Genomic DNA, 27,309 nt, shown 5'->3' with positions numbered 1-27,309 from the left:
CCCCAGTGTTTATTGGTGCTGTGAGAGAGTGTTTGAGCCTTTATGCTAGTGGGAAGAACTGGACATCGAGCAGACGTTTTTAATATTATTTGAAAGTCCATCTAGTATAGGAGCTCTGCATGGGTAAAGCAAACTGAAGAACCTCTTTATATGGTGATAGGAACAGGAATTTTTTTTTTTCTATGAGAAGTTTTCTACACAGTTATCCAGTCTAATAAGAGCAGCTAATGATGCCTTGCTGTCAACTTAATGCCTGGCAGAAGGGGGTTATAAAACCATATTCATTGTATCTGCTTCCTTCTGCCAGTGAAGGAATTTAACATAATCTGCTCCAAAATGCTGCCCTCTTGTTTGATTATTAAGAGATTTACCTTTGCTATAATTAAGACAATTTAACTAATTACCTATAGTCATGATCTGTCTTGCAAAATTTCTCATAATCTGATAAGAATTTAAGATATCTTTCTTGTTTTTATGACAAAAAAGTTCTTAAATAAAACTCAAACTCGTCATATTTTTTTTGTGTATGAGAAGCTGACTGCACAGAACTGTGAACCATCACCTGTTGAAAGTGGTTAGCAAGATTCACAAAATCAGATAGTCAGATAGTCAGAGTCAAAAAGGAGAACAGTAAACAACTTGAGTTCAAAACAAAGAGCTACAGTGACAATCAACAAAAAGCTTAGTATTGTAACAGACCAGTACAGGATAGTTAAATCAGTAATCCAGTTAAGTGAAGCCTCATTGTAGTTTATTGGTCTGTTTCTTTCGGTTTAGTGCAAGCACAAGACACAGCCGGTTCTCTCTGGCTCTTTCGAAGCAAATAAGTACAGCAAGTGAGATCTCACGCAAACATTGACTTTCACTTGAAAGTTTAAACAGTGATCAGAAACTTTTTTAACCTGTGGTTTCTTAGCCCAATTCCAATTCTTCCTAATTTAGTCCTTCTTATTTCCTCCATGCTTTTTTTTCAGTGATGTATTCCCTTAATTCCTGTAGTCTCCGAGGTTATGTCTGTGTACATAAATTTCTCTGGTCTTTATGGTGGCAACTGCGTTCAATCTGTGATCTTTTATTTCTCAGTTAGTCTGAAGGCAGTCAATACCAGTGGCTTGTGTTGCTTCCTGCTTGGCCCATTGATCAGCAACACATTTCTAATTTCAATTCATCCCTAGAAGTTACTTAGACAGTATCTTTTTGCAGATAACTAATAATGAAAAAAATAATGAATCTGGGTGAACAATGACAATGTGTACAGATTTTTTTATTGAATGCTAAACCCACACTTAATCTTAAGTACTTGTGTACGTTTGTAGCCCTTGTTGATTTTTCTATTTAAGATTTTTTTAAAAAGACTTTATTAAGCAATTCTTTTTCTGAGACAAAAAAAAGAATAAAACAACACCTGCAATTTCAATATTGCACTTTCAGGCTTTTATTTGCTCTTGACTTATTGGAGCCAAAGCCATTTCAGCACTGTTACCAAGTTAATGTGCTGCTGCTTAATCTGTGATCTGAGAGGTTTATAAAATGATGTTAGGGAATACAAATGAGAGCAAACGAATTCATTTCCAGGCTAGGATTCAATAAAGTCATCATGACCTGGCACACAATAAGAGACTCCATTATTGAGGGTTTTGAAGGCCAGACCGATAATATAACTAATATAATAATAAAATAGAATTTACAGATCAAAAATAGAATACAATAAAAGTAAACTAACAAATGAAACAGACAGACAAACAGAGAGACAGACAGACAGACAGAGATTTATTAGGCACACCTGTTATTTTTTAAATCAAATCAGCCAATCATATGGAAGCAGGGCAATGTCTAGTAAAATGTGCTCATATCATGGATGTCAAGATCTTCAGTTATTGTTCACATTAACATTAGTTATGTGTATATGTAATATTTAATATGTTCCATGAGTATTCATGGTTCCATAAGTAGAAACTGCTTGTTAATGGAACAATTCTCACTGGTTTGTGCTAAAGAGGAGTCATCAGTAATTCTAATAAACACTATTAGCTTGAGGCAAATATGTCAGAAGAGTACTATATCATGTTTCACTCTTTTCAGCCATTAATTTGGGGCTATTAAAGATACAAGCTCACTGAAACTGGAGACTTAAAATCGTAAAGTGATTGGGAAAAATTGTCTGGTCAGCATTCATTTTTTATTTAATGATCGTTTTGGAGGTTATTAAGATAAATTCAGCAGATAACAGTTCAAGAATATATACAACTTGTTGCATAGTGCCTTTTTTTTTTTATTTGAACTGTAAGGATACTTCAATTTTCAACGCAAAACAAGACTGAATTATACTAACATAGTATAAAGAAGTGGTGCCATGGTGCCATACGTGTGCTACAATTATTTATTTTTACTTATCCCCTTTTGTACAAATGCCCACAAGCCTGGAATAGGTTTTAGATAATTTTAGAGTAATAAGAAATGTTTCAGCTCAACACTGTGTCCCTGCCATTTCAATAATACGAAGTGTGAAAATCTTTGCAAGATTTGTAAGTGAAGCTAAATATAAATTAATTATAAATTTTTGCTGTTGGGAGTTATTTCTGAAGTTTCTTTCTCTTCACACTGGTAAAGTTTTATCGCCAAGAATAACTAATGATGCCGGTGAAACTTGTATGTGTACAATATGTATGTGGGTGTTTCTAGCGTCATTCATTATGCACTGAGATTTTCAGTATCTTTCCAGCAGAGATCTGTGCTAAGCTTTACAAATATCATTCCGCATTTGCAGTATAAGTTCTGTGTGTATGTATATAAATGTGTGTGTGTGGGGGGGTGTATGTGCTAGTGTATAGCCAGAGGTGCATTGGAAGTACACATGTTTCATCACTATTTTTTAAAATAGTAACCTAAATATACTTAACTCATCCTGGTTTAGAAGTTTGTACATGAACGCACTGTACACACATAGTCACATACAGAGTCACCACCACCTTGCAGTCTTGCAGTAGCAGGTTGGGGTTTCCATGGGAACCAAAACAGATAATGGGCATATAGTTGAGCACATGCCGCAGGGTGTGTATACTAGTATGTGTGTGTATGTGTGTGTGACTGTAAGTGAGATAAGTGAGACAGTGAGGCTGGCTGTGTATAGCAATGTACTGGATTACTAGATGATGATCAACACTGGCACCCAGTTATTAGTAGGACTACAGAAAAAAAGGTTTTGGATCTGATATGATCTGAAAATCTGATAAGAGTTTTAGTGTGTTAGGGCATGCACAGGTATACTGGAAAACAAATAAAAAAACCTCATTAATGCTGTCACAAATTAACTATTCTTTCCATCTATAGTATATAGCCAAAAGCTTTAGCATGACAATTTCTCTTCACTGGAACTAAGGTTTCTAAATATGTTCCAGCATAACAATAACCAGTACATAAACAGTACATAAAGACATTGCAGGATCTATGTTGAACAACGTGAGAAACCCTAACCCTGACCTCAAGTCCACTGAGCACCTTTAGGGTGAATTGGAATGCTGATTACATGGCAGGCCTTCTCACTTGACATCAGTGCCTGACCTCACTAATACTCTTGTGACTAAAACAGCCTCCATGTAAAATCGACAAGAAAGTCTTTCCAGTAGTGTGAAGGGTGTTATATCAGCAAAGTGAAGATCCTGTGTTAATGCCCATGGATTTTAAATGAGCATGTGGTGTGATGGGCAGATATCCATATACTTTTGCCCACCGAGGCATTGTGTTTATTATGAAAGAAATCAATTTCTGCATTGGATTCATAGTTCCAGATACTTAAGTGTCAAATACCCACCATAACAAAATGAGTATTTTGATTATATTATATATCTGATTTAAATCTACAAATAATGCAAAAATGAAATTGTAGGTTTAATTAAAAAAATCTCATTAACATCACAGTATTTCTAAGACAAGAAACTGATGTTGAAGGCTTGTAAAAGCTTTTTTGTAGAATAAAGCTTGTAAGCCTGTGGTGGAATAAACAAGACTTTTGGTGTACAAAGAATAATCAATTTCCCAAATATAAGATTGTGTAAACACACAAAACAGAAGACGATGGTAAACATTAATATAAAAACCTTAACCTGACTATGCAACATCAAACATGGGAGTGCAAACAAGAAACAAGAGCTGTCATGAATGATAAGATTTTATGCAAGTGGTAATTTGTAAGACAATGTGCTTCAGGTGCAGAAAGTCATGTGACATAAACCTGGCACTAATTCTAGAGTCCCAAATGGTTGTTTGGTTATTTGCTCCAGGGAAACGTTTAAACATAATGGGAAATCTGTATATTGTGTTTTCTTTTCCTTGTAGAACCCATTTACAAAGCTAGAATCACTTACCATTTAAATAATCCCTAAAAGAACCTAAGGGTTTACAAAGAAAGTTCACAAATTTCCCTTCCAAACCAAACTAACTTTATGCAAACTAATTTTGGATACAATATTCTCTTGAAATTTTTATATATTGTGTAGATTATTATTAATATAATTTCTATTAAATTATGAAATTATTAATATATATATATATATATATATATATATATATATATATATATATATATATATATTTTGTTTCCTTTCATGACAATGATCTATCTATACATTTTATGCTGTCAAATACTGCTGCTTAAAAAAGGCTTTAGATTACAAATATAGTGGGTATTATTTTTATAATATATTAAAATGAATACAAATAACATAATGAGTTGGAATATTTAGTGGACCTGAACCAGGTTAAATTAACATGCATTTTTTTTGTTTCTTTTTTTTTTTACCCAGACCCCAAAACATTCTTTAAACAGAGATGAGTGCAAAAGAGAATTTTTCATTTAAATTTTTATAGTAGAAAATGTCAACATGCTAATGTTACATACTTTATGTGAAAAAAGGCACTTGGGAATGACCAGAAAAAATGCCTTAAGCTAAAATTTATGTATGTGTCTGTACAAAAACCAAGCCTTTGCACTTTGTTGATGCTCTAAAATGGAGAGAGGCAGGGACGGAGTGAATTGATGCACCTGCAAAAGCACATTAACGTGCCATTTCTCAACTCTATGCATATGACAGTTATAATAACAACCTCATTTATAATTACTGCCAATTATGTTCCATGGTGTTGGAAAGAACTAGAACCAAAGAATAAGCCTGTCTTCCAGACTAAATATTATGTAATGGGCAAAGCTGCTTATGCTTTTTTTTTTTCAGGTATATTTCATCATTGCCACTGCCAGATACTTTTATTACCCCATTAGTGACCAAATCCCAGCACAAAGCAGTGTTTGTATAATTTCAAGCAAATAATTATACAGTTATTGGCCGTATTAGTGAAGTAGTAAAAAAAAAAATAGGCACATTTTTAAAGCACAATCGAACCCACAGTCTATGGAAAACCACAATTTTGGGTTAAATGCATTATTGGCAGTCTGTAAACAACTGTACTTAAATTGGGCCTCGTTTGTTGGCTTGAGGCTTGTTGTGTTCTCTTTTTTACATAATTGCACTGTTTTACTAATACAAAAGACAAGCTCTGCAATCACGCTTGGTCAGTTGCTATCTGACTATAGCTATATCCCATTATCACCAGCATAAAAAAATATGATAACTTTTTCTTAAAAAATTGTGTTATATATACAGTATATATATATATATATATATATATATATATATATATATATATATATATATATATATATATATACTGTATATATGTATGTACTGTATATATAACACAATTTTTAAAGAAAGAGTATATATACATATATACATACATACAGTGGGGCAAAAGTATTTAGTCAACCAAGAATTGTGCAAGTTCTTCCACTTAAAAAGATCAGATGAGAGAGGCCTGTAATTTTCATCATAGGTACACTTGAACTATGAGAAACAAAATGAGAAAAAAAAATCCAGAAAATCACATTGTCTGATTTTTAAAAAATGTATTTGCAAATTATGGTGGAAAATAAGTATTTGGTCACCTACAAAAAAAAGCAAGATTTCTGGTTCACACAGACCTGCAACTTTTCCTTTAAGAGGTTCCTCTGTCCTCCACTTGTTACCTGTATTAATGGCACCTGTTTGAACTTATCAGTATAAAAGACACCTGTCCACAATCTCAAACAGTCAGACTCCAAACTCCACTATGGCCAAGAACAAAGAGCTGTCAAAGGACACCAGAAAAAAAATTATAGATCTGCACCAGGCTGGGAAGACTGAATCTGCAATAGGCAAGCAGCTTGGTGTGAAGAAATCAACTGTGGAAGCAATTATTAGAAAATGGAAGACATACAAGACCACTGATAATCTGACAATGATCCCAAACACACCGCCCGGGGCAACGACGGAGTAGCTTCGTAAGCACTTCAAGGTCCTGTAGTGGCCTAGCCAGTCTCCAGATCTCAACCCCATAAAAAAATCTATGGAGGGAGTTGAAAATCCGTGTTGCCCAGCGACAGCCCCAAAACATCACTGCTCTAGAGGAGATCTGCTTGGAGGAATGGGCCAAACTACCAGAAACAGTGTGTAAAAAAAAATAAAAAAATAAAATAAAATAAAAATATACAGTACATATATAGCTCATTTATTGTGTTTTTGTTCCGTATGCTAATGTGAGGCAATTCTGATGAAACACTTTCAGACTTAAGTCAGTAGCTTCCAGTGGGATCATTTAAGACCAATGTGCTACACTTATGCTTCATTTTTGAATCCCTTTGAAAAAATAATAACTTACATTTCTACACTAAATTGAAGAGACTTTTTTTGCTTGATTTTTATTTCCTTTTGATAAGTCTGCCACATTTCTGCTTTTCCTGTCTCATTCTTGTCTTTATCCAGTATGTATGATTCTTCTCAAATGGAGAAATAAGGATAGTAATAAGTAGGTGATAAAAAAACGATTGCGCTGCTTGTGCCTCAGACAGTAGGGCTTGCTAGTATCTAATATCTGACCAATATCTACATAATATAAATATCAGTCAATTGTTTCATTATTCCAGGTACGGTACAATCCAATCACTATGATTCCCTTCTGATGATATCTATCCTCTAATGATTAATAAATAACCTCTAAATAACTAAAGCACTCAGTATGATGATGTCCATGTGCTACTCATACTCAGTGAATAGAGACTCCACTATGAGGTATAAAAAATGTCATAAAATATCCATGGTAATTATAATTATGCAGTAGTGAAATACAGGTGGGCGGTACATCACAGCTTTAGTGTCCCCACTTCGATCCTGTGACTGCGCCTACAAAGTTTCATAGGGGTTCCTCAGAGGCTTCTGGCTTCATCCAACTTTCTCAAAGCATAGACTGCTAGGTGGACTCTGAATTGGCCTTATAGGTGTGAAAGTGAGTGTGTTTTCCCATCTTGCATATCCACTGCTTATCTGACCAGGATAAAACAGTTATTCAGGACGGATGGGTGAAATACGAGTGTATTTTGCTTGAGAGAGAGAGAGAGAGAGAGAGCATGAAAAAAGAGAGATGCTATATATGAATAACAGTGATGGATCGGGGAAAAAGTGAAGTTTGCACATTCTTTACAACTAAGTGAAGGAAACTTGGCCTGATTGCAGATTTCACAGAAAGTTAGAACCCATGTCCCTGCTTCCAAAGCACCCACACAGCCTTCAGAGAACTACAAGGGGCTTTTTCCCTGCATGTATAAGGCTTATTACTCAGTGAGGGAGGCTAAGCTCTTGAGTAATTGCAACCTATCTAACAGCATGAATGTTGACTCAATACAACAAGCAACACCCTCAGACAGCATTGTCCAAATGCGCTTGTTGCCTTCGTTTCTCTTCAAGAGCTGCAGTCATGCAGCTGTGACGAATTGCATCATTCTGTAACTCTCTTTTTATCAGGTTAAATGCCCTCACATGTCTTTACTGCACAATTATGATAACTATCTTTTTTTGACACTTTAAATTTCAAAATCTTATCTCTTCCCCTCCCTTTTAGCCCTCCTCTCTGCCTCGTGCCCACACAGTGACTGGGCTTTTAAAAATAGCGGCGATCCTTCCAGCCTGTGGAGCGTGCCTTGATTAATTACTATGTATGTGTTGCTGTGTGCGAGGGTGGGATTGGTGTGTGTGTGAGAAAGAAAGAGAAAGAGTGAAAGAGAGAGAGAGAGAGAGAGAGAGAGAGAGAGAGAGAGAGAGAAAGAGAGATTGCAGATGTTAGGAGAATTAGAAGCAGAAGCCTACAGTGGCCCTTAAGTGAAAAGCACATTAAGAAACCAAAACTGCATCAACAAAACACCCTTTTTTAAGCTGTACAAACAAAAAATAACAAATCACATGTAGTTTCATCATGCATAAATACTGCACATATCTCACTGTTAATTACTTTTTTTGATCATCAGAGCAAGAAACCCTATAAGTCAATTCAAATACAATATATGCAAAGTTTTATTTATTCGCTTTTGAGGCCCTGCAACAATAAATACATTATCTAATCTAATCAAACTCTGTTTTTCAGATGCCTAATCTTTGTCAGTGGCATCAGTGTCTAAAACAACAAAGACAGATGTTTTGCAGAAACATATCTGTCCTGCAAAACATGTGAGGCAAAACCTGTGAAGATATCTAAGAAACAAGTCAAGCAGAGTGACTTTTATTGTCATTTGAACCAAATAAATTGCACAATGTTCCACCAGAACCAATGGGCTCAATAAAACAATATAAACTGACACAAAACTAACTAGAACATACATACCTTCACACAGGATATTATATAAAATGGATGTGTACAAACAACTTTTAGTGTGCAAACAACACAACATTCTAACACTAACAATGACAACCAACCAGTACTCAGAACTAAATCTGAGATCATTTTTTCATATAATAAATGTAATAAATTTTTGAGTGCAAATAAATTCCATTAAATAATAAATACTCTTGTGAATGTTAATGCTCATGTGAATGTTTCATGATGTAACAATAGCTAGCTGAATGAGCTAGATGTCAAATGTTAGTGTACAAGATGTAAAAAATGGTCGGAATTTTTATTTCTTGCAAATGTGCCCATAACTTTTTTAAAACAGGCTGAAAATAATTATATTTAGTGCTTTCTATTAAATTGGTAGAAAAAAGCAAAAGGAAAATAAATGAATGAATCATCAATCAATCAATCAATCAATCAATCAATCAATCAATGAAAACTAAAACCTTTAAAGAATAGGGTTATCATCTTAGCCATCTTATTCTCAGATATTTTTCTCACAGAGCATCTGGTATCTTATTCAATTCAATTCAATTTAATTCATTTTTTTATTTGTATAGCGCTTTTAACAATGAACATTGTCTCAAAGCAGCTTTACACAGATAATGTGGTGATTAAAAGTGAATATGTTTTTTATAAGTAAGTTTGTCCCTGATGAGCGAGCCGGTGGCGACTGTGGCAAGGAAAAACTAAAGTCTTATGTATCTAGCTGAGTGAGCTAGTCAGATTTTTGCTAGGTTTCAGTCAAGCTGACTTTCCTTTCTTTATATACTATTTCTGTTCATTTAGAAGATCACACTTGGTTTGATAACTTAATTGTTAAAAAACAGTATTCTTCAAATTTTACAGTATTTAAGTAAATTGTACACATATGAAAGTCATTTTTGTAAGTAAATACTTAAGCTATATTTGACGAGATATCCTGTTTACCTTTTTTTTTTTTTTGTCAACATTTTTTAGCACATTTTATTTACTCTATTTAATGTTTTGCACTTTTGCCAGCTCTGCCATGAAGTAAAAAATAAAAGATAAAAATAAAAATTATATATATATATATATATATATATATATATATAATATATTATTCTATTATTATTCTGGACTTAAGACTTATATTCCAGGACATCTAATGGGATCTCATAGCGTAACCTAATTTTGGGGCTAATAAAAATCTAGCTACGTTCCATTTGAACTTAACAGTATTAAATGTGTTTAATTTCGGATAGTATTTGGATGTCATATGCCAGCCAGTAACTTTTCCAAATGCAAATTGTTTCAATTATTTTCATTACAAAGACTTTTTTGGACAATTGAGGTGATAAAAAAGAAGTAAGATAAAAGAAGAAAGAAGATATAAAGTACACACACACACACACACACACACACACACACACACAGTCACCCACACATTAAAATCCACAGTGCTAAACGAACTCCTACGGTGTTTATATAAGTCCTATTGGACACAAATGTACACTGTGGGTGTAAATTCAACCTTGGGGAGTTTTACATGCGCATATGTCAAGCTATTTTCATGTAATATAATTAATGGAACACCTATCACGCACATTTCCTTTGTTCCTCTGTTCATAGTGCATTGTTTGTAGAGTTTGTTTGCATCCCTTTATGCCAAGGCAACGTCAACACACATGGGTTATGCTGCACAAAGTTTAAGCTAAACTGAAGAAAACAAGCATGGAGCAGTCAGCACAGACCCGGCACAATGATTTCTCAAACTTCCATCTCATTCAACAACCGGTGAGTAGTCGATGACTACTAACCTACCAGCTGAGAGTTTTTGACACAGCTGACAGATGTAAAAAATAAATTAAAAAAAATAGATGATCCAAAAGAATTGTCATGTTAACGTTAACTGAGGTACAAAACATGTAATAATACACAGTGGGTTCAATCTTCTAAAATTTCCAACTGTCATGCTGTATGTTCATATTATTTTCAGTGAAGCTGCTGAATAATATGCGGTAAAAATAATAAATAAAAAAAATTATAATAGATTTCAAGCAGTTATCTAAAACAGGGATGTTCAGCTAATTTCTTAAGAAACTAATGAAAGTAGTGTGATTTTTAGTGGATTTGATGCTTCACGTTACTATTTTTAACTAGTAACATGAATTTTGACAGATGAGATGCATCTGTTTTGAATCTGATTTGAGACTAAACACACTTCCTTTTTCTTTTTTTAATATACATTTGTCTTTAGATATTTAATTCATATGCATTTCACATATCAGAGCAAACATCCTTATAAAATAGAATAATATATAAATATTCCTTTATGATATAATCTCTAGCCTTTGCCTATATTATCATGGTATTAGGATTAGAGTAAGGTAAAAAAAAAAAATATATATATATATATATATATAATGCTGTACATTATTAGTATTGCTGCTAACCCCCAGTACTCTGTTTGATCTTTTGAAATACTTGTTACAGTTCATGATTCATAATCTATAATGTTGAAATAACTTCCAAACATTTACAAACTAAATGACTCTTTGATTAAGCCCATGGCGGGCAGTGCATTTGGTACATGGGCCTTAATTACCAAACTTAATTAACCTCTTAATATTACCACTATCACGTTGTGATTTCAGAAACCATCAAAACAATACAAAAACACAATATAACAACACGTAGCATTACAGAGAGAGAGGCATTTCACATATGGAGGGTGAATACCATTTTACTAAAGCAAGAAACCCAGTTAAGACTCCAAACCTCTACACTACAACCGCAACTGTGCACCTACATCATCTGGAGCAGTTTAGGATCAATATCTGTCTAATAAAATGACAAAAACATTAAACATTTAAATAATATACAACCTACTCACCAGAGATGCAGACTCATAATTTGCACCGCTCCTCAGAGGCTGTAAGTCAGTGGTACTGCTTGTATTCACTGGTCTGGAAGTGGTGAACAAACCCTTTCCCGGGCTGAGACAAGCTAGCTAGCTTCAGGGTTGGCCGACCTCTTCTCAGGATGTCCAGCTTTTCTTGAAAATTAATTTTTAAGATTCGTTCAATGGAAATGAAAAACAGGAAGTGTGAATTCAGTCCTAGTGCCATTGATTTCCAGTGCTGTCCATCCTTGCTTGTTGTTTCACATGAAACACCCATCTGTCTCTCTTCTAAAGGCCTCTCAGCCTGTTACACTCTTCCAGCAGATGCCCTCAGCAATGGCACAAGCTACACCAACTTTACGACCTGGACACATCAGGGAGGGTATACACACACACACACACACACACACACACACACACACACACACACACACACACACACACACACACACACACACACACACACGTATACATGTCCCTGTAAAGAGTTTTTGCTTATGTCACATCAGGGAATTTTTCCTCACTATCCTCATTATCTAGATGTAAATCCCAATTCGCAGGAATCCGCAGCTGGACCGAATTTTCAGGAACGTTAGGAATAACATTTTAAACTATGTTTTCACTAACAAATGACATAAAATAAAATAAAGTGTGTGCATCCAAAATTAATGGATTTCCGCTGTATAATAATCTTTTGTCAATAAAAATGTCCATGCTTAAATTATTTACACTTCAAGTAGTCAAGTTTATTTCTATAGCGCTTTTCACAATGGACATTGTCTCAAAGCAGCTTTACAGAATTTAAAAATTGAAAGTGAATGATGTGTAATTATCCCTAATGAGCAGCCATGGGCAACTGTGGAAAGGAAAAACTCCCTTTAGATGTTATGAGGAACAAACCTTGAGAGAAACCGGACTCAAAAGGGAACCATCCTCATTTGGGTGATATCACGAGTGTGGTTATAAATCTTAAAACAAGACAAAACACTGGAGAGTGAGAACTATCATAAGCACCAGAATGTAAGATTATGATTAATGTCCTTTCTACAGTCTTATACAGTCAGTTAAGGTTATGGAACCAGGAGCTACTGAGCAACTCATAAAATAACTTAACACCAGCCTTTCCATGCCAGAGCCTTTAAACTTTCAAAGAGGTCCAATGTCCAGACTCGACCAATGTCCAGACATGAAGTGCAAATGGTACATCTCTAGATAGTTCTGGATGTTTGCGGCTTCGGCATCTACTTCTTTAAAGGTCCATAATCTTCCTGAGGTGGGAAACTGGTGCAACCTCAGGTTTATTGATGATGCAGGACAACCACCTAGTAATGCATTACAATAGTCCAGTCTGGAGGTCATGAATATATAGACAAGCTGCTCTGCATCAGATATAGACGACATGTTTATTAGCAATATATCTAAGGTGAAAGAAGGCTGTTTTTGTAATATGGGTAATATGATTTTCAAAAGACAAGTTGCTGTCTAAAATAACTCTCAGGTCTTTTACTGTTGAACTAATATTTACATGACATGCTTCTAAATGCAGGTTGAAATGATGGAGCTTCTGTGTACTGGTTTTTGGGCCGATGAGCAAAATCTCTGTCTTATTAGAATTTAATAATAGAAAGATATGCGTCATCCATTCTTTTAATTCTTTGACACACTCAGTTACACTCATGTTTTGTCTGGGTTTGATGTGATATATATTGCTGGGTATCATCAGCATAACAGTGAAAGCTAATCCCATGCCTTCTAATAATATTTTCCAAGGGAAGCATGTATATTGTGAAAAGCAGGGGTCCTAGAACTAAACCTTGTGGCACCCCATAATTTACTTGTATTCATCTCGATAGGTTTCCATTTAAATCTACAAAATGGTAACGATCAGACAGGTAGGATTTAAACCATCTTATTGCCTGCCCCTGAATGCCAATGTAATTCTGTAAGCGATCCAGAAGAAAGTCATAATCTATAGCAGGGGTGGCCAACCCGCGGCTCGCGAGCCGCATGCGGCTCTTTGGCTGGTTTCATGCGGCTCTTACGTTCATATCGATTTTTTTGTGTTTGATTTTTAATGTGCGTGTTCGCTTTGCTTAAGTTCAATACGGTATTTTTAAGACTTAAATGAGCTTGCCCCTACTGGGAAACTTTGCGGTATATCAGACCTTGGCATGAGGCCAATCATAAATTACAGGGATGCACCGAGAATTTTCGGAAATACCTAAATCACCAAAACAACACGGCAGAAACACAATTGTAATGACGCAATAAAAAGCGCAGCCAGCACACGGTTATCTGGATAAGAGCAACATGTCTGCGGTGTGTGGAGAGCGATTTGCAAAACATGCAATGCTGAAATTTCAAGAGGGGGTGTATCTGCAAAGAGTTTCTCCAAGTCGGGTTTAATTTATCACCTGAAATCCAAACATCACGATTGCCATTCTAAATAAGATAACACGCACATAAAAAAACCCACCAAGTCCTTGTTTTCTACCCTGAAACACGTGACATCAAAGCATCGACCTGTTCTGACTGACACACATGTGAAAGAATTGCTTCGAGTGGCAACAACGGAATACGAGGCAGATTTGAAGGGGATTGTTCAAGGCAAGGAATGCCAAAAGTCCCACTAAGTAACATGCATAGTAAAAGAAAAACGCTATTGTAAATTATTATATTTTTGGTTGTGGACTTGATTGAACTGAGAGTTTGTGTGCGTGAGGCAATGCAGTGTTCATTGTTGAAAATGACTGGCCAGTGGTCCTAGAACTGTAGGAGTAAATTTCTGTCATTATGTTGGTGTGTGACATTTACAATAAATCTGGCTGAGCAGAGGTGTGTGTGTGTGTGTGTGTGTGTGTGTGTGTGTGTGTGTGTGTGTGTGTAAGAGGAAGGGATGGGTGATGTTCATGTGTGCCCATGTGTATGATGTGGCTCTTTGCGGTAACACGGTCCAAAATGTGGCTCTCGGTTTCTGACTGATTGGCCACCCCTGATCTATAGTTTCTAATGCAGCAAACCTAACAGAGAGATGTAGCTTTGGTCTGAAGCTAAAAACAGGTCATTTGTGGTTGTAACTAGCGCAGTTTCTGTGTTATGATGGAGCCTGAAACCTGACTGAAACTATTCAAAGATATCGTTTTCTTGTAAGAAGGAACATAACTGGGCAAACACAATCTTTTCTAAATCCTGACATGATTAGAATCTTAGACATGATTTAAACACTTGTTTAAATATTTTTTTTTTCAGTATGGTAGAAAGGTCTGTCCTGACAACTGAAAAGCAAAAGCAGAAGGATAATAAATGAATAAATAAATGATGGAGTGAATGAATGAATCAATCAATCAATGAAAAAAAATACAGCTTTCACATAAAAAATGCAGGTGCTACTGGCTTTGCAGTCTTAGTCTCAGATACACTTCTTACAAATCATCTGATAAGTTTTGTACACTTTTCTGACCCAAAATTCAGAATATTAAAGTGTTTGAAAGCCATGATGCAACACACTTTTCCTGAAGCTTATTATTAACTCGTTGCAAACTTAGTGGTGAGTAAACAAGATCATTTTGCATGATGGGCTACAGAATGAAGACATCTGCCATATGAGTCATATTCACCTCTTTCTGTGGAATCTTGGCTATGGTTAGTGCTGAAACATATCCGAATTTCTAAAAAATGAATGATTTGGAAACAACAAAATATGTTTTATTACAAAAGCTCTCATAGCGAGAGCTAAAAACAAAACACCTCTAAGGAAAGCATGTATGTTTTTCATCTAACCTGATAACAAATTAAGTTTAAGTATAATCTGTTAACTTTTATGCTCTGAGCATGTAGGCTGTATGCATAAAAATGACACTTGTAGGAGTTCTATATGAATCTAATCAAATGGCTACTAAAATTGTATTTAATTTAATTTGTAATTGATTGAAGTGAGGCTTTTATCCACATATCCATATTAACCATATAATAATATTTTTCACAAATCTTTACACACATCTAAAGCAAGTTTTAATCCTGGTAACATTCTCAAATAATTTTAGGTTGTAGCTTTTTTGTGATTCCATGATGACCATTTATGCTTAATTAATCCATTTATCTTTTAGAATGCATTAAATCGTCTCTTAATTAATCTTTGAAAGAAGACTAGAAGCAATTCGTTTGCAGTTTTCTTTTTGCCATCACACACACCTAAATTTCTAACCAAAAGAGATGTGTTCACAAAGCACTATCTAGTGGAAGCTCATGGTATGGCATGCATGGATATTTGTCTTGTGCCACAACGAATGCCACCACTTGAGAGTTGCCTGTTTTTAAACGTGTGTGTGTGTGTGTGTGTTTGTGTGTGTGTGTGTGTGTGTGTGTGTGTGTGTGTGTGTGTGTGTGTGTGTGTGTGTGTGTGTGTGTGTGTGTTTGACAGACCTTGTAGAGCTGATGATGATGCAGAATGCTCAGATGCACCAGGTCATCATGAACAACATGACCATGTCTGCACTCAGTTCTTTCGGGTACACGCAAGCACATGAGGTAAAATAGAAACACTTGTGCGTTCAAGCTGTTTTTAAATTATGAATGTTAAATAGTGCAGCTTAACTTGTTTACAGTCTACACTACAACAGCATCCAGGTGCACTTGTAACAACTGAGGTGGAGCCAGAGGTGTATCATCACCATTACCCCTGCCCCCCCTGTGTACCTTATCACGAATGGGTTACTGTGTCTCAGGCACCGATTCAGTCTCAGTTTCCTCTGCAGATTATTCCAGGGTTTCAGGATCCTACATACCCTTCACACGACATAGGACACAGAGACAGGTAAGGGGGGACAAACTTTAGTTTACACTAAATCCTACGCATTGATACTTTGCTTTTCAAAAATTTCCTTCGAGTTGTGTTATTGCTCCATAAGTTTGTATAAGAATTATTATTTTAACCACATGGTCAATATGAGACTCTGAATCAATGGTTATTGAAAGGTAATCCAAAACTCAGCAAATACCAAAATGAATTAATAAACAAATGAATTCCCCAGAATTATGTAAAAATACTTTGTAACATAATTTTTTTTTCAATGAAGCAGTGAGAAAACTACATACTTTTCCAAAAGTAAAAAGCATTTTTGAACATTTAGTCTCCATTTACTGTTATAATAACCTCCACTCTTCTGAAAAGATGTTCCACTAGATTTTAGAGTGTGCTTGTGGAGATTGGTTCTAATTCAGGCAAGGGTGTTGGTAAAGTCAGGATGTTGGGTGAGGAGGTCTAAGGTGCAGTCAGCGTTCTAAATCATCCCAAAGGTGTTCTGAAAGGTTGAGGTCAGTGCTCTATAGCAGGCTACTAATGATCTTACACTCAAACTTATGTAAACTATATATTAATGGATTTAGCTTTGTGCACAGGGTCAGTGTCATGCTGAAACAGGTTTGGGTCGCCTAGTTCAAGTGAAGGGAAAATGTAATGCTACCTCATCCAAAGACATCCTATACAATTGTGTACCTGTAATATTCAATGTCCATATATTATATAAGGGCTTTAAATTGAAAATACATAAAATATAATCATTATTGTCCAACCAATACATTACAAAGTGCATTTATATTCTTATACAAATAAAAATCTGGATTTCTTTATTTTGTTTAAATCACTAGGTCTATGATTATATAAGCACCAGTTCACATAAATAATTACATTATGCTGAGTGTGGAAACACAAATCAGAAAACACAAGTTGTTCTTTTTTAACCTCAAATGGTAAATGCCTTACACACACACACACACACACACACACACACACACACACACACACACTTGATGTGTGTCACTAACAATTTGCAGGAAAGCTGTTCACCCTCCACCACCACCGAGCGCAACAGGCACTGTTGGACCTGATGTTCTTCCTGCTGCAGGTGCACGCACACACACACACACGCATGCACACACACACACGCATGCACACACACACACGCATCTACACACACACACACACACACACACACACACACACACACTCTATTTATTTGGGGATATTAATGGCAATAGAGAATGCATACAGTTTTTCTCTCTATAGAATTGTGTGGAGCCAACAGCAAAAATACCTAAATCTCAAAATCTCTCTCTCTCTTTTTCACACACTTCCTTGCAGAGTATTATGAAGCAGAAAGAAGGCAGCACAGACAAGAGGAGACACAGCAATGAAACAGAAACAATAATGCATCCTGGATGGACCTTCCTAGAGACACTGACAAACAGATCTTTAGACACATCAGCTCAGAAGCAATTTATCTGTTGTGAGAACATGCTGTAATAAAGTGTTGAGTCGCTTTAGCCTGTTAAATAAATCTTCTTATTGGTAGCAATTTATTTTCCTATACATAATGAATTAAACTTGAACTTCATTCATCTGAGATGAATTCAATATTTCATTCTTTGTACTAATGTTGTACCGTTTGATAGATTTCCCTTTTCCTAGGAAGTCTAGAAAACGCACAGTATTTCAGATTCCATTATGTGTTTTTAGAAGTCGCTAATGGTCCGAATGGCATCTATTCGCTTTGTTTAGTTAAAATAATATGTTTCTAACAGCTCATCAGGCTACAACTTACTCGCCAAAAGGATCAGGAAATCATTTGATTATAAACATAAAAGTGGAGAAAAAAAAGTGATGGAAAGGATCAAATCGAATAATCAAATTGATTTAATGACCATTAAATGATTGAGCAACCTAACAGCATTTTTTACTTAGTCATATCTGTGAGCAACAATTTGCATATATGAGTCTGATCTTTAAAGTTTTGAACTGTGTCAGAAAAGTGCTGTGTGAAAGCCAGGACCCAAGGTTTCCCAGTAGAACACTGCCCAGAGCATCACACTGTCTTCTCCGGCTTGCTTTCTTCCGATTGTGTGTCCTGGTTGCATCTCTTCCCCAGGCATGAGACACACACATGCACATGGACCCCTCCACCGACATGATGTAAATGAAAACGTGATTCATCAGAACAGGCCACTTTTTTCCCCATTGTTTCATGATCCTGTTCTGATGCCCACATGGCCATTATAGGTAATATCGGAGGTGGATAGGGGTCAGGTTGGACATTTTGACAGTTCTGCCACTATGCAGCCTCTTACACAGCAGGCTGCAGTGCACTGTGTGTTCTGGTGTCTTTCTATCAGAGACTGCATGAACCCTTTCAGCTATTTCAGCTCTTTTTTTGAGATCAAACGCAAAGCTCCTCTGTGGGATTCAAGTTTACCTAAATATGTCAGCATCATATAAGGAAATGTTGTTTTTGAGCATGCTTTTGAGTTTAGGTTTGAACCAACCAAGAAAGATAACCAGACGACATCTGTGTGTTAGAATTGTGGAAAAAAAAGATGGACCGAAACATTGTTCAAGCAGTTACTGTTCAGACTAATGTTTTGATGTCAGAGTCCAAGTTCGTGCCCATGAGCTTGTCACCAATTTACCAGTTGTCCTTCTTTGCTTCACTTTGAGGTTCTAACAATTGCATACCTTTGCAAACCGCAAAACACTTTCAGTTTTAGAAATGCTTTGACACTTATTCCACTAGCCATTTCATTTTGGTCCTTTAAAAATCCCTCAGATCCTTATGCTTGCCAACTTATCCTGCTTTAAACACATCAACTTCAAAAGCTGACAGTTCACTTTCAGCCCAATACAGAGTGGTTAAGGATAAGGGGAAATTTTGGACCTAGGATTTGGCGATCCTGGGGCATCGGCAATTGTTTGGAACCAGTGCGACCTCTTTTAGAACCATTTGCCATTTTATCAGAATTGTAATGCTGTGCAAAGGAATTTCTGTGTCATTACTAGTTGTAATGTACTAGTTTGTATGTCATGATTGTGTGTCATTTGCAAATTTTTAAGAAACAGGTTCAGCCTTTAAAAAGAAATCAGAGAAATATGAGGCTGTTCAAGGTGCTGTGTTGAGCTGTTTCTTAGAAATTATGCACCTATGTTGCAATCGCATGAGCAGTTTGGACACAATCGCAACGTCCTAATTCATAATAATGCCAAAATCCCCCTTGCGCAACACTCACACTGTTACCCTTCTTATAAAAGGTTTCACATCGAACGCTCGTTGCGCACCACTCCACTGCTCCATTATAACTAATTGTTTATAAACGAGATCGCACTGGTTTTAAACAATTGCTGATACTCCAGGGTGGCTAACTCCTAGTTCCAAAATTTTCCTGTGCCACCTTGTACATCCCTCCCCTTTGCATGATGAAATAATGGTGGTTGCAATGTTATGGCTGATCAATGTATATGTGTTACAAAAGTATGAATAAAGCAACAACACAAACATGTGAAGTGCAGTATACTTAGACACAATGCTGAAAAGGAAATGGTCAAAGTGTAAACATGGACCACTGTTGGTAGATTTGACGTGTGCAATACAGAAGTGAAATGAAAGAGGGTAATTCTATCATCTGAACAGCAGAGGTCAGTAAGGGTCACTCTTTTTGTGTGAGGATGAGTCAGAGTTTATAATAAGCAGACTGTGCCTTAAATCGGTGTGTGAGGATATGACAGGAGGATATGAGGTGAATCTGGTGAATAAATTGCTGACCTATTGCTTATTGTCTGAGGATATATGACATTCACAGATCTGTGTGCTGCTTTGGTAGGCCATGCACAATCCACTCACTCACGTGCTATGATGAGCACAAAAGCATTAAGAATCTGGTTTTCACATATAAAAGGCGAAAAAAGTATTTTTTTTCATATCCCAGCAATGATAGGAAGCGGTGGTCAGAGCACAGGTTCAGCTATGATACAGCACCTTTGAAGAACAGAAGCTTGAGGGCTTTGCTCAGGGGCCCCAAGAGTGGCAGCTTGGCAATACCAGGGTTCGAACCCCTGACCTTCCGATCAGTAACCCAGAGCCTTAACCACTGAGCAATGACCCTCTTACAAGCGTTATAACACTTCACGGTTTTGTGTGTCATCCTTGCTACTCTTCTTTGTATCGTTCCAATTTTAGAATAAGGGCTGCCGAAAAAAAGAGCAGAATTTAATAAAGTGCAAAAGCAATTGTTTAAAAAATAATTATAAATAGAACCAGATGAAGTGATCAGAGGGATCCAAGCACTGTTCACTAATAGCTTGACATCGGTCAGTTCCTCTAAAGTTATAAATAAAGCAATAAAGAGATATGTTACTTTTGAACATAGACAAAATTTGGGTTTATTTTTGTGGATTTTGTCGAGGTTGTATCAAATAGATTTGAGACTAGCTCGGTTTGCAATAAAATACTTTATTTATATATATTTACACACTATCACCTTTAAAATAGTCCCCGTGCACAATACAGCGCTCCTAGCATTCCTGACAATTCTGGAATGTGTCCTGGAGGTCTTCTTTTCGAAGCGTGTCAAGAACCATCTGTGATTTGCGATGGATCTCCGCAATGGTATCAAACGGAGACCTTTGAGCTGGATCTATATCTTCGGGAGGAAGGGAAAGTCTGCAGGAGCCAAATGGTATCGACATTTTTGGGGGTTGAGCTTATTGAAGGTCTTCCTGATCGCTCGTCATCTTTCAGTGATGTCGTTGCACTCTCGAAGCATGCAGGCCACTCAAAACACCTCAAATGAGTCATTGCAGCATTGCCACATGTCTATTGTATGTCGTGTCAAACGTCTTTGTGGCAGATTTGCCGTTTCACACAGAATTTCACGTTTGCTCTTTGTTCTAACTTGCTGTCCATGATAAAATTGCAGATGTGGTAAAGCATGTGGTCAGAATAGCACCAGTTACACCATAAAAGTTTTTGATACCACCTCATACAAATGAGTGAGTATTTTCACACCAATTTTGTGACAAAAAGATTTTATGGTAAGTTTGAAAAGGAAGGTGTTACAAATCAGTTCCATCTGGAAGAAAGAGCAAGAATAAGAAGGAAAAAAAATAACACCTCTCATGCTCGAACCACTAAAATAACTTGGCTCAGTAAAATCATTTTGATTTTAATTTCTAGCAAAGCCAGTTGGAACCATTCCTTCTGTCACATGGTGAATTTGCTGCCTGTTTGATGGAACTCAAGCGTTTTGGTGCTTAATTTACACAAGTGCATGAGGCATGTGGTTTATGCCAAGTGTGTGTGTGTGTGTGTGTGTGTGTGTTCATGTGCTTATGTGTGAAATGACTTCTGTTGGTTAGCAGAGACACTTGCATGCTTGTGGTTGAAAACAAATACACAAATCATGCTGCTTGTTTTAAATGAGCCTCCGAAAACCTTTTATAGGACACAGAGCACACTGAATCTCTGACTCATTTCTTCTTTCAGCTTTTTATTCATCAAGCTGGGAACTTTATTAGCAGTTAGCAAAGGCAACAGATCACATTCTAGGGTGTGTATTGATTCTAATAGGAATTTATAATGGGAAATAATTTATTTTGTATACATAAACCTGCAAGTACAGTTTACTTTAGGATATTTGATGTGTATTATTCCAAACAACCCTATTGTTAAGCCATTTATATACATGCAGATTACTGCAGGAAATACCGTAATAGGTGATGGTCCAGGAAAACCCATCAACGTCCGGGCGAATTCTGAATTCAGAATTGAATTTCTTTTCAAATTTTTTTCCCATCATGCTTTTGACACATTAACAGGTTTGGTCAAATATGTGCCAGTGCTACTTATAAAATATCACATATTAAAGTCAAAATGTATCTGCTACTCTCTTTTAACAGTGTGAATAACTGATCCTGTCTACAAGAGTGGGTAAGCACATTCCTCACTGAGCGTATGTGTGTGTGGTGTTGTTGTTGTTAGGGAAAGGCTGATATGTTTGTTATGCTGGTTATGTAAAAGCTCTTCTGGGTGCTTTGATTCCATGAGGACTGACACGTGCACATTCTTATAACAGGCACAGAGACCACACACAGATCACACACACGCACACAGCTCATTTATGTTTAGTACATTTTTGCATTTATAATTGCGACGCTGTGTTTGTAGGTATGAGTTCTGAAAACTCTAGATGCAGGTGTACATTGAGATTGAATGATATTTCAAACACTATTCCTGTGATATTGTTAATTCTGATGGCAACTGTTTGCACCAGAACTAATTATGCTGTTGCCCAGCATCATATATGTCTACTTATACATTAATTACCATATTAATGTTTTCCTACATTTTAATATTCTGAGCTATTTGGTGTAGAATCATTGTCTTGATTATCACTGTCAAACTTTTGCAAGGAATTATTGTCTCTACAGATCAATGCAAAAGTTGCAACATAAAAATTGCGAACGCTGAATATCTCATCATCTACAGTACATAATATCATTAAATGATTCTGAGAATCTGTAGAAATCTCATTAAATGCCTGTGAGCTTCTGTGAGCACTGCATTAAAAACAGGCATGATTCTACAATAGAACCTAGAAACAGCTCCAGAAATCATTGTCTATAAACAAAGGTTGGTTTGTCATCCACAAATGCAGTTTAACGCTTTATCATCCAAAGAGGAACATGTGAACATGATCCAGAAACACTTATCTTCTCTGGAGAAAAGGTCATTTAGAAAAAAGGAGACTTTTCTGTGGTCAGACAAATTGAAATTTTAAATTTACATTGGAAGCAATGGACTTCATGTCCTTCGTACTAAAGAGGAGAGGGACCATTTAGCTTATTATCAGTGCAAGCCTGCATCACTGATGATATGGGGTGTGATAGTGCCTGTGAAATGGGCAGCTTTCACATCTGGATAGGCAGAATCAATGCTGAAAGGTTTATAGAGGTTTTAGAAGTATTTACAGCTTTTGCTCAATATTTTGTTGAAGCACCTTTACAGACTCAAGTCTTTTTCAGTTTGATGCTACAAGCTTGGCACCTTTATTTTTTGACAGTTTCTACCATTCTTCTTTGCAGAACCTATCAAGCCCCATCGGGTTGGATGGGGAGCATCGGTGCACAGCCATTTTCAGATCTCTCCTTAGAAAAGAGGAAATTCACAAAGTTTCCCATAGCCACTCCTTTGTTATCTTGGCTGTGTGCTTAGGGTCTTTGTCTTTGTCCTGTTGGAAGATGAACCATCGCCCCAGTCTGAGGTCCAAAGCACTCTGGAGCAGGTTTTCATCAAGGATGTCTCTGTACATTGTTACATTCATCTTTCTATTGATCCTGACTAGTCTCCTTGTTCCTGCTGCTGGAAAACATCCCCACAGCATGATGCTGCCACGTATTGGCCAGGTGATGAGTGGTGCCTGGTTTCCTCCAGACATGAGGAATCTTTGTTTTTAATGGTCTGAGAGTCCTTCGGGTGTCTTTTTGAAAACTCCAGATGGGATGTCATGGGCCTTTTACTGAGGAGTGGCTTCCATACAGGCCTGACTACAGGCATAGAAATGGTTGTCCTCTCTCCACAAAAAAACAAAAAACAAAAACTCTGTAGCTCTTTCAGAGTGACCATCAGGTTCTTGTTCACCTGCCTGACTAAGGCCGTTCTACCCCAACTGGTTCAGTTTGGCTGGGCAGCCCATGCTAGAAAGAGTCCTGTTGGTTCCAAACTTCTTCTATTTACAGATGATAGAGGCCACTCATTGGGACCTTTAGTGATCTGACATGCACTGTTAACTGTGGGACCTTCTATAGACAGGTGTGTGCCTTTCTAGATCATGTCCAATCAACTATATTTACCCAAGTTATTCTCCATTTAAGGTTTAGAAACATTTCAAAGATGATCAGTGAAAACAAAATTAACCTGAGATCAATTTTTAGTTGTCATGGCAAAGGCTGTGAATACTTATGTATATTTATTTATTTATTTTTTTCGTTTCAGAGATTTTCAAATAAACTGCTTTCACATTTTCATTTTGGAATTTTATTTGCAGAATTTGGAGGAAAATAATGAATCTAATCAATTTTATTTTCGATGTTCTATTGGGGAAAAAAAAAACAGGTTTATGAGATTTAAAAATCATTGCGTTTTGTTTTTATTTACATTTTAGATTTCCCCAACTTTTTTGAAATTGTGGTTGTAGACTTTAATAAAGTAGACTTTTTTATAAAACATTTATTTAAAACAATTAAACATTATTTATGAATATTTTTAATCAAACAAACTAATAACAAAATAATATCTAATAATATAATATATAATGATAATAATATATAATCTCTCCCAAAAACCATATTTAAACTTTTACAATGTTTCTACATTTGCTCCTGTTTTATAGGTTTTTGGAAAAGGAACAAAATAATGTTTAAGTTTTCCCCCTTGAGTCTGTTTTCTCTTAGGCCTTCCTGCTTTTGAAAGAATTTTGTGAACGTACAGATGATGCAGTGATCCCAGTATACAGTGAGGAAAATAAGTATTTGAACACCCTGCTATTTTGCAAGTTCTCCCACCTAGAAATCATGGAGGGGTCTGAAATTGCCATCGTAGGTGCATGTCCACTGTGAGAGACATAATCTAAAAAAAAAATCCAGAAATCACAATATATGATTTTTTAACTATTTATTTGTATGATACAGCTGCAAATAAGTATTTGAACACCTGAGAAAGTCAATGTTAATATTTGCTACAGTAGCCTTTGTTTGCAATTACAGAGGTCAAACGTTTCCTGTAGTTTTTCACCAGGTTTGCACACACTGCAGGAGGGATTTTGGCCCACTCCTCCACACAGATCTTCTCTAGATCAGTCAGGTTTCTGGCCTGTCGCTGAGAAACACGGAGTTTGAGCTCCCTCCAAAGATTCTCTATTGGGTTTAGGTCTGGAGACTGGCTAGGCCACGCCAGAACCTTGATATGCTTCTTACAGAGCCACTCCTTGGTTATTCTGGCTGTGTGCTTCGGGTCATTGTCATGTTAGAAGACCCAGCCTCGACCCATCTTCAATGCTCTAACTGAGGGAAGGAGGTTGTTCCCCAAAATCTCGCAATACATGGCCCCGGTCATCCTCTCCTTAATACAGTGCAGTCGCCCTGTCCCATGTGCAGAAAAACACCCCCAAAGCATGATGCTACCACCCCCATGCTTCACAGTAGGGATGGTGTTCTTGGGATGGTACTCATCATTCTTCTTCCTCCAAACACGATTAGTGGAATTATGACCCAAAAGTCTCATCTGACCACATGACTTTCTTCCATGACTCCTCTGGATCATCCAAATGGTCATTGGCAAATTTAAGACGTGCCTGGACATGTGCTGGTTTAAGCAGGGGAACCTTCCGTGCCATGCATGATTTTAAACCATGACGTCTTAGTGTATTACCAACAGTAACCTTGGAAACGGTGGTCCCAGCTCTTTTCAGGTCATTGACCATCTCCTCCCGTGTAGTTCTGGGCTGATTTCTCACGTTCCTTAGGATCATTGAGACCCCATGAGGTGAGATCTTGCATGGAGCCCCAGTCCGAGGGAGATTGACAGTCATGTTTAGCTTCTTCCATTTTCTAATGATTGCTCCAACAGTGGACCTTTTTTCACCAAGCTGCTTGGCAATTTTCCCGTAGCCCTTTCCAGCCTTGTGGAGGTGTACAATTTTGTCTCTAGTGTCTTTGGACAGCTCTTTGGTCTTGGCCATGTTAGTAGTTGGATTCTTACTGATTGTATGGGGTGGACAGGTGTCTTTATGCAGCTAACGACCTCAAACAGGTGCATCTAATTTAGGATAATAAATGTAGTGGAGGTGGACATTTTAAAGGCAGACTAACAGGTCTTTGAGGGTCAGAATTCTAGCTATTAGACAGGTGGTCAAATACTTATTTGCAGCTGTATCATACAAATAAATAGTTTAAAAATCATATATTGTGATTTCTGGATTTTTTTTTTTTAGATTATGTCTCTCACAGTGGACATGCACCTACGATGACAATTTCAGACCCCTCCATGATTTCTAAGTGGAAGAACTTGCAAAATAGCAGGGTGTTCAAATACTTATTTTCCTCACTGTATATGCCTGAGTGACTGAACACTGACTTGTGTGTATGATGAACAAAATCAAAACAGCAGGAAAAAAGTAGTTTTTATTCACATTAAAAATAATAATTTGACTTGAGAATAAATCCTTTCAATACAAGCATCGGTATGGAAAGCGTCCATTTGTAGTGGGCGTGTGAGGCACTGAGTGTGTAATAGAATGCATTATGACATTTGCTGGAACTGGAACAAAAGTACAGACAGAACATGAAGGATTAAGAGATCAGCGGACAAGCACAGGAAAGTCCTGACTCCTAATAAGTCTTCCCTTAAACACACTGTATGTAAACTATCTATTAATAGAGAATGTATTGGTACGGAATTTGATGCTACACTGATGCTATTAAATCACACTGATAAGACAGTTTATTGATTTGAATGAAATTGTTACAGAGAGAGCGGAAGAGAAAGAGATGTACAGCATGTGCTTAAAAGTTGTACAGTGTGTCAACAGATACCACATAGCTCTCAGAGCAATGAGACAGTCACCGAGGGCTCGGGTTATGTCTCTGAAATGGTGCAACTTTTTTTTCAAATGTTTGAATGGTCTCATGGCTCTATCTATGCTATTAATAGTACAGGGCATTACAAGTCAAATTACATGAAGTCTACTTTGCTGGAAGATATTTCTTACTGTTGAACTTTTTATAAGTGTTTAGGCTTTATTTGTCAGCTGTCATCGCAGTATTAGTTTGACCCCTTGCTTTGCAGGGACATTTTTTTCATGGCTTGCCAGAG

The 27,309-nt window shown here is 36.7% G+C and overlaps 1 protein-coding gene across 2 annotated transcripts; it reads left to right on the top strand.

Annotated features, from left to right (window-relative positions):
* The first annotated feature begins 10,379 nt into the window (after window positions 1-10,379).
* On the top strand, window positions 10,380-18,018 carry LOC124396432 (proline-rich protein 29-like). Of its 2 annotated transcripts, none has more exons than XM_046865576.1 (6): window positions 10,380-10,509; window positions 11,912-11,999; window positions 16,038-16,144; window positions 16,237-16,430; window positions 17,450-17,520; window positions 17,757-18,018. In XM_046865576.1, the coding sequence occupies exons 1-6, from the start codon at window positions 10,447-10,449 to the stop codon at window positions 17,807-17,809; spliced, it is 576 nt and encodes a 191-aa protein (XP_046721532.1). In that variant the 5' UTR covers window positions 10,380-10,446; the 3' UTR covers window positions 17,810-18,018. The 2 variants fall into 2 exon arrangements, with proteins under 2 accessions (XP_046721532.1, XP_046721531.1); XM_046865575.1 differs by having other exon boundaries at window positions 16,222-16,430.
* Window positions 18,019-27,309: the final 9,291 nt, after the last annotated feature.

This window comes from Silurus meridionalis, chromosome 14 (genome assembly GCF_014805685.1).
Source record: "Silurus meridionalis isolate SWU-2019-XX chromosome 14, ASM1480568v1, whole genome shotgun sequence".
Taxonomy (NCBI): Eukaryota; Metazoa; Chordata; class Actinopteri; order Siluriformes; family Siluridae; genus Silurus; species Silurus meridionalis.
This window is presented reverse-complemented; position numbering and strand designations above follow the sequence as displayed.

Bases quoted from the DNA above. Each gene is read 5' to 3' on its own strand.
- LOC124396432 (XM_046865575.1), top strand. From the start codon at position 10,447: ATGGAGCAGTCAGCACAGACCCGGCACAATGATTTCTCAAACTTCCAT. The intron at 10,510-11,911 runs GTGAGTAGTCGA...TCTCTTCTAAAG, and splicing joins TCCATCTCATTCAACAACCG to GCCTCTCAGCCTGTTACACT. The intron at 12,000-16,037 runs GTATACACACAC...TGTGTTTGACAG, and splicing joins ACCTGGACACATCAGGGAGG to ACCTTGTAGAGCTGATGATG.